Raw genomic sequence first — 8732 nt, 5'->3', positions numbered from 1 at the left:
TCTGTTTGTGTTGCCGTGGTAACAAACGGCTTTTGATATGGATTGTTATTGTCGTTTCTGATATCGGTCCGTCTTCTTCACCTGTAAACTAAAAATCAAACCATCACAGACAAACCGTTTATTCACTCTGCAGCTGCTCGCTTTTCAGAACATCTGTGAAATCTGCGGTTACGTTTTCAGATAAAGTGTCAATATCAGAAGTGTCAGCAGGTTTCAAAATAAAAGCACAGAGGAGATAAATGTGACAGCATCTTTGGTGTGAGTCTACAGTCAATAAAAACTTGCTCCTGTAAGGCTAACGTTCACTTCCTGTCCAAAGTCCAACGAGGAAATCATGGAGGCCATCCAACGGGAGGAGGATGACTCATCAGAGGACGAGCGAGTAAAGTCTGAGAGTTTCAGAATAAAGAGAAAATGTTTCAGTCACATTCAAAGTTTACAAAATAAAATAAAGTGTTTAAAAATAGATTTGATTTGAATTTAATCCATCATGTCTAACGCTTAGCCTCAACGAGGTCTGGAACCAATCCCAGCTGTCGTTGGGCGAGAGGCGGGGTTACACCCGGACAGGTCAACAGCCAATCACAGGACTGAGGTGTAAGTGCTAAGTTCAAAACACGAAATGTAAGTCTCTATGACGAGACTCCTCCACTGTGAATGTCAGGGAGGAACACACACACACACACACACACACACACACACACACACACACACACACACACACACACACACACACACACACACACACACACACACACACACACACACACACACACACACACACACACACACACACACACACACACACACACCTTATTAAAACTGAATTTTTACTGTTTTTCAACTTCATTCTTAAATTCGCAGAATTTTTCCCAGAATGCATCACTAATCTCGCCATGGTTGACCTGATGAGTCACTCAAACTCCGAGGACGCTCCTCCTTAAAAGGATTATTCCACGATATTTAACTCCCGGTGGTCGAGTCCATCAGGACGTTTTGTTTCCATGACGATAACATCCTTTCAGTGTTCGTCCTTCTATTTTAAAGTTTGACTGAAAAGTTTTTTTAAACGAAAGGCACTGATCCCCCTGCAGGGGGCGCTGTATCATTCATCACACCAGGACACTGGACTGTGACATCCTCAGCAGTTAAAGGTCGGGGGTTTGATTCCCGAGTGTCCGCTTTCCCTCTGCGGCATGCTGCGGAGCAAGGCACTGAAGATTAGAGGAGGAGATTTATTTACAGTTTGAGGTCAGCGAAGACGAGAGAGTAGATCAGAGTCCTCTTCATCGGGTCGTTCAGAGTGTCCGAGTGCGTCGAGGTTAAAGCGGAGACGTCTCGACTTTCTGAGGAGCTCCGGGTCGAAGCGGAGGAGGAGGAGGAGGAGGAGGAGGAGGAGGAGGAGGTCGCCTGCAGAGACGACACAGACTTAAACGTTTTATCATCAGATTTAAAAAAATCTTTAAACGTTTCTTAAACAGAAATCCTCCAATCAAGACACGTCTGCCCCTCAGGTTCTGGCTCTCTGATTGGTCTAACAGTCGTACCCTCAGGTTCTGGCTCTCTGATTGGTCTAACAGTCGTACCCTCAGGTTCTGGCTCTCTGATTGGTCTAACAGTCGTACCCTCAGGTTCTGGCTCTCTGATTGGTCTAACAGTCGTACCCTCAGGTTCTGGCTCTCTGATTGGTCTGTCAGTCGTACCCTCAGGTTCTGGCTCTCTGATTGGTCCGTTAGTCGTACTCTCAGATTCTGGCTCTCTGATTGGTCCATCAGTTGTACTCTCTGATTGGTCTATCAGTCGTACCTGTTGATCCCGGCTGCAGGTGTGACGGCTCGGAGACGCTGTGGTTTGGTGGTGCTGGTGTAACCGGGATGTGGTGGGAGGGGGGGCTGGGACAGCGGCACATGAAGGCGGGGCTTAATGGGAACCACAGGTTTGGGTGGCCCAGGGACCTGAGTGAAGCATTATGGGAAGTAAAAGAGTGAAGTTACTTTCTTCTTTGAATTAGCAGAAATAAATTATAGAATTAAACTTCAATTTCCAGCAAAGATTAAATGTTTCATTAAAGCGGTTTCTCTGTTCAGACGTCATCCGAGGTTTGTTGTTGTGTTTCAGTTCAGAGAGAGAAATATTCTAACAGTTCAAGCTCAGTCAGCACGTCCAATTTACAAAGACACATTTCATTTATCCTCTACTTTGACATTTTTAAGATTTCTTCTCATCTGAATTCAGAGAAAAAACTTTTTCAAGCTCCAATGGAATACCTCTCTCTTTCACAAGCAAACCTTTATTGTGAAAGATATACAGGAAGTGGAGCTTTTCACAGACCAGTTAAGGAAAAAGCAGAAAAGTAGAATCAAAGAACGTTTTTTTGTGTTTAAGAAATGAACATTTTCATTGATCAGGTAACAAATCAAAGCTTGTTTCCTTTAAAGGTGACATATCCTCCTCCTCCTCTTCAGTGTAAATAAGTCTCAGAGCTCCTCAAAACATGTGTGTGAAGTTTCTTGTTCTAAATCCACTCTGATCCTGTATTTGATCATGTCTATAAACCCCTCTATTTCAGCCCTGCTCAGAACAGGCTGTTTCTGTGTCTGTACCTTTAAATATGTAAATGAGCTGTGTCTGACCACGCCCCCTCTCTGGAAGGACTTGGGTGTACTCGGTCTTTCTCGCTCCATGTCCTATTGTTTACGGTGAGAAGGCAGACTCAGAGGGCAGAACAAACACCTAGCTGTGGGAGTGTCACCCACCTGGGGGAGGGGCTACTGCCCTTTGTGATGTCATGAAGGGAAAATCTCCAAACGGCCTGTTTGAGCACACATTTTCTGAAAAGTGGAAGACGGAGAGGATGAACTTTTCTCATCATTGGGGGGTTTGTCGACAGACTAGAGACACATGTTAGAGTTAGAGGAACATGGAGAAGAGGATTTAGAGAATATGTGACCTTTAAAGTCCAACAGTTTTGTTAAACATCAAATATTTAAGATCAGAAACTGGCACATCTGATGCTGATTAATGCTCCTGAACGCACCACGTCTGTGTCATTAAGTCTGATCGTGTGTTACCCAAACTGATTCTTCAATCACTCATCGACTCTTTAACCCGATCAATCAAAGATTTCACCGATCCATCACCTTCCTCATTCAGCGTCAGGTCACCGCTCTACATGCTAACAACGTGCAGCTAACACTACCCAGCATGCCACGCAGGTGTACCTGTCCAGGTGTGGCAGGGTCAGGGGGGAGTGGCTTGTCGGGCGGAGCTGGTCGACTCACCAGCAGCTGGAAGGTTAGCGAGGAGGAAGAGGAGAAGTTTTATACTTCCTGATTAGAGAAGTCAGCAGAGAGCAGCCAAATATGTTTTAGTGCTGCATGCAGAAAGAAACAGAAGAAGACAAACCAAAGAAAAAACTCACATCAACATTTACATCAAAGAAACTGAAATCAGTTTCTTTGATTAAATGATCTGAACGTGCAGATTTATTTAACCCATGCAGCGTTCTGTTGTTTGCATCATATTTTATTTACTTTAAAAACATTTCTGTGCTGTTGAATATGGAACAGTCTTCTTCACAATGCTAACAGGTTAGCCTCTGTTAGCTTCAAAGAAACAATCAGGGTCCATAAAACTCTGATGAGGGCTGCAGTCGCTCACACAGGAGAGGTTAGCTTGTGCGGGAACTAGCTAGGTGGGCTATCGTTGTTGGCTAGAGCTAGCATGTGCTAAGCGAGCTAGCTAGTTTTCATGATGCTATAAAAGATCAATCTGGATTTTATTTTTGTCCACAAATCTCAAAAACACAACAACCAACCACGCTGCTGACGGCAGACAATTCACTTCACCGTGTAATCCGTCCGTCCGCTCGGGGTCGTGGGGGGCTGGAGCCGAACCCAGCCGTCATTGGGCGAGTCGATGCTACACCCTCGATTGTTCGCCAGCCAATCACAGGGCAGCGTATAATATGTGACTCTTAATATTTACAGCAATAAACAAATATCATCTTTGTGAAGTAAAAGAGAGAGAAGTCAAACTCCTCTGGGTTTGTGTTGTTCTCAGCTCTGTGTTCACACAGAAAGGGGGCGGAGCTTCCTGCAGCTTGTTTATGTTTCAGACATGTTTTTAACCTGCCGCTGTGTGTGGACACGCCCCTTTAACCCTGAGTCTGATTATGTGTGAGTAGTTTTTGTGTCCTGTAGAGACAGATGAGTTTGAGCGACGCAGACCGGACGTCAGTGAAAACTTGGTTCTTGGTTCGAGTCCGACGATGAGATTTGTGAACAAGAAAAACGATGTTGCTACTTCACTCCTCGGAGCAGCAGGGGGCGCTGTACATGTAGACAAACACAGGACAGACAGCAACACTTCACACTACAGGTGACTGTACCTGGTTGGGGGGGTCGGGGGGCAGAGGCTTGGTGGGGGGGGCAGGTCGCTGTTTAACAGATTGAAGCAGCAGAGAGAAGAGTCAGCGAGCAGCAGGTCACATGATTAGGATCAAGGTGATGTCATTGTTTCTCATCAGCTGAAGTAAGACGTATTCTGAACGATTTCTCCTCGTAACAGTTAACAGCGTGTCTTACTTTGCTCTGTGGTCAGCGGCCGGTTCTTATGTACGAGCTGGAAATCAAAAATAACTAAATGATCAGTTCTGGTGTGCAGGAGGTCAGTTTTAGTTGCCATGGTAACGATATCGCTTAAAGCCCCTGAAAACCAAATCCATGAAAAGCTTCTGACTCTTTATGATCTCATGTTCTTCTCTAAAAGACGTTACTCCAACCGTTTCTGACATTCCTCGTTTAAGTTTTTGGACATTTTTTGGACTTTGGGTGTGAAGTGGGCGGGGTTAGCTGAGATTTATCCAATCAGGTGCAACTAAACTATGCAGCTCCTCCCTCTCAGCCTTCACGCTCCTGGCTGCTCATCCACCGCTGACGCTGACGACTTGTCATGCGGTGGATTTGGAGAAACAGTGAGCTCGTTACCCCACAAGACCAGTTAACCAGTTAGGTCCTGAAAGAGCTTTGCCAAACGGCTTCGTCTAACACTTGGAGCGGCGTCCTGCCTCTCCTCGCACGTCAGCCTCTCTGTGCCCGCCCACAGGAAGCCAACAATTCGGCGAGAGTCGTCCTGCTGGTTACTCGTCTTAACTTTTAAGTTCCTATTCAAACAAGCCAAAACTTCACAACGTTTATTTTCCTGTATTTCAGCTTTCCTTTATGTGAACGAGGGAGAAAGAATGTTAAAAAGTGGCACTGCTAGCTTGGTTAGCGTAGCAACATATCCCAGGATGCTTTCAGCAGCGAGTTGCCAAACACAATGAATGGGGGCGAGTTTTGATTGACATGAGAGCTGCCACGCCCACACAGTCTGAGAAACGACCAACGCTGATAAATAAACTGATTCTGAGCAAAGTTTTCTAAAAGTTACAAATCTTTGTTTTCACTCAGAGTTTTTGTGGATTCTTAATCGTACGTGACATTTTAAAGTCCGGACAGGTTTCCAGGAGCTTTAAGTATCGTACTGATGTTTAAATCTTTGGACGGTTCAGATGATTGTGATGAGGATGGAGACGGCGAGCGACGTCAGGTGAGTAACTACAGAAGTGTTTGATACTCTTTGGATTCCAGTTTAATGAGCGATAGAATCAAAACGTATCACGCAGCGTCATGCACAGCTGGTGACGTCAATCGCCTTGACGCACAGCTGGATCAGAAACACGACGACAACACGACAGACACACAGGACGACAGCAGCAGAGACACAAACGGACGTTCACACCCAGAGCTGAGGTCAGGTGAGGTTACCTGCGGCGGGGGTTTTAGGGCGGGGTCAGGGGGGAGTGGCTTAGAGGGAGGAGCAGGTCTGTCATGTTCCTGATAGGAGAGAGAACAGGAAGCAGAGTGACACATGCACTGGAGAGGAGGTCAGAGGTCAAAACAGGCAGGTGTGTTAATGTGAGCAAGAAAAGTATATACATCTGCAGCTTCCTTCTACTGGGCCTTTCAAAATAAAACATAATATGTTCATTTAACAGCTCAGAAAAAAAAGGTAAAGGAAAAGCAGAACAGACCCAAGAAACAGAACCTCATTCAAATTCTTCATCAACCAATAAAAGCTTCTCTCCAACAATCAGGTAAGATATTATTCTCTGGGTGAATCCCTGATTCTGATTGGCTGCCTGGAAATAATGGACTCCTTGTGTTTAGGTTCGTTGTTCTGATAAAATGCTCAGAGCTTACGGTAGATCCGTAGATCACATCCTGTTCACCAATCAGCTCTCTACTTGTAAACACAGCTGACCTGCTTCAAACTGACCACAGTAAACATGGCCGACCAATGAGCTCTCTGCTTCAGGCTGACCACAGTAAACATGGCCGACCATCGCGCTCTCTACTTCAAACTGACCACAGTAAACATGGCCGACCATCGCACTCACTGCTTCAAACTGACCACAGTAAACATGGCCGACCATCGCGCTCACTGCTTCAGGCTGACCACAGTAAACATGACCGACCAATGAGCTCTCTGCTTCAGGCTGACCACAGTAAACATGGCCGACCATCGCGCTCTCTGCTTCAAACTGACCACAGTAAACATGGCCGACCATCGCACTCACTGCTTCAAACTGACCACAGTAAACATGGCCGACCATCGCGCTCTCTGCTTCAAACTGACCACAGTAAACATGGCCGACCATCGCGCTCTCTGCTTCAAACTGACCACAGTAAACATGGCCGACCATCGCGCTCTCTGCTTCAAACTGACCACAGTAAACATGACCGACCAATGAGCTCTCTGCTTCAGGCTGACCACAGTAAACATGGCCGACCATCGCGCTCTCTGCTTCAAACTGACCACAGTAAACATGGCCGACCATCGCACTCACTGCTTCAAACTGACCACAGTAAACATGGCCGACCATCGCGCTCACTGCTTCAAACTGACCACAGTAAACATGGCCGACCATCGCGCTCACTGCTTCAAACTGACCACAGTAAACATGGCCGACCATCGCGCTCTCTGCTTCAAACTGACCACAGTAAACATGGCCGACCATCGCGCTCTCTGCTTCAAACTGACCACAGTAAACATGGCCGACCATCGCGCTCTCTGCTTCAGGCTGACCACAGTAAACATGGCCGACCATCGCGCTCTCTGCTTCAAACTGACCACAGTAAACATGGCCGACCATCGCGCTCTCTGCTTCAAACTGACCACAGTAAACATGGCCGACCATCGCGCTCTCTGCTTCAAACTGACCACAGTAAACATGGCCGACCATCGCGCTCTCTGCTTCAAACTGACCACAGTAAACATGGCCGACCATCGCGCTCTCTGCTTCAAACTGACCACAGTAAACATGGCCGACCATCGCGCTCTCTGCTTCAAACTGACCACAGTAAACATGGCCGACCATCGCGCTCTCTGCTTCAAACTGACCACAGTAAACATGACCGACCAATGAGCTCTCTGCTTCAGGCTGACCACAGTAAACATGGCCGACCATCGCGCTCTCTGCTTCAAACTGACCACAGTAAACATGGCCGACCATCGCACTCACTGCTTCAAACTGACCACAGTAAACATGGCCGACCATCGCGCTCACTGCTTCAAACTGACCACAGTAAACATGGCCGACCATCGCGCTCACTGCTTCAAACTGACCACAGTAAACATGGCCGACCATCGCGCTCTCTGCTTCAAACTGACCACAGTAAACATGGCCGACCATCGCGCTCTCTGCTTCAAACTGACCACAGTAAACATGGCCGACCATCGCGCTCTCTGCTTCAGGCTGACCACAGTAAACATGGCCGACCATCGCGCTCTCTGCTTCAAACTGACCACAGTAAACATGGCCGACCATCGCGCTCTCTGCTTCAAACTGACCACAGTAAACATGGCCGACCATCGCGCTCTCTGCTTCAAACTGACCACAGTAAACATGGCCGACCATCGCGCTCTCCGCCTCATTGGTCACTTTCCTTTACTGAACAAACTCCATCTCCCAGAAGCCCACAGTAACACAGGAAGAAGAACTGAGCGTCTGCGGTGAGTTCACTGACTGTAATGACAACAGGATGTTTGAGTGTCTGTACAGTCACATTGGTCAGATGTTGGCGCCACCTGGTGGTTATGTAGTGAAATGACACCTGGATGAACCTGTTACTAAAGAAAAGGTGAGCTGTGTGCTCCCTCATGATCTGAGGTGGTGTTGCCGTGGTTACCTCTGTGCAGGGCGAGGTCAGTGGGATGTCGGTCTGCGGCTTCAGGTGGTACCTCAGAGGTCGGACCTGCTCCCCGTTCCTGCCGTCCACTCGCTCCATCGCCGGCGTCCTGACCACACGGGGAAAAAACATGTTTTAAAGATCTGATGACATTTCTGAAAAAGCTTTGACCTCCGTCTAACACTTAACTCTACGGTGATGCATTCAAGGGCGCTCAGATGTGCAAGAATAAATACTTCTGTGAGGTTTCACTACTGTGATGTCGTGCACGAGTTTTATCTCCAACAAATAAAAACATTTAACTCTCAAAAGAATATCTTTATATCTTATAAGACAACTTTCAAATTTTTATATTTTTAGTTATTTCATAAAGTTTCTAATTGAAGCTTTTGTTTCAAAACTTCATAAATACGATTATAACTTGTGTCCAGTGGTTGAAATATGTTATTACTTAAATACTGTCTGTTCTTTACTTTTCTTAAGCCTCGTGATGTCCTC

General features: G+C 46.6%; 1 protein-coding gene across 9 annotated transcripts in view; it reads right to left on the bottom strand.

The window, feature by feature from the left end:
* Nucleotides 1-103: 103 nt before the first annotated feature.
* Nucleotides 104-8732, bottom strand: part of adam15 (ADAM metallopeptidase domain 15) — a 29804-nt gene continuing 21175 nt past the window's right edge. For 2 of the 9 annotated variants that reach the window (XM_065957602.1, XM_065957604.1), the window contains 6 exons: nucleotides 8235-8343; nucleotides 5811-5879; nucleotides 4391-4438; nucleotides 3222-3287; nucleotides 1807-1955; nucleotides 104-1410 (listed from right to left, as the gene is read on the bottom strand). In XM_065957602.1, the coding sequence (XP_065813674.1) occupies nucleotides 1323-1410; nucleotides 1807-1955; nucleotides 3222-3287; nucleotides 4391-4438; nucleotides 5811-5879; nucleotides 8235-8343 (529 nt within the window). In that variant the 3' untranslated portion in view covers nucleotides 104-1322. Of the gene's footprint in view, nucleotides 1411-1806; nucleotides 1956-3221; nucleotides 3288-3352; nucleotides 3374-4390; nucleotides 4439-5810; nucleotides 5880-8234; nucleotides 8344-8732 lie in introns of those variants that run through there. The other 7 variants (XM_065957606.1, XM_065957607.1, XM_065957608.1 and 4 more) reach the window with 5 other exon arrangements.

This window comes from Labrus bergylta, chromosome 8 (genome assembly GCF_963930695.1).
Source record: "Labrus bergylta chromosome 8, fLabBer1.1, whole genome shotgun sequence".
NCBI lineage: Eukaryota > Metazoa > Chordata > Actinopteri > Labriformes > Labridae > Labrus > Labrus bergylta.
The sequence above is the reverse complement of the archived record's forward strand: the minus strand, read 5'-3'. Positions and strand labels throughout refer to the sequence as shown.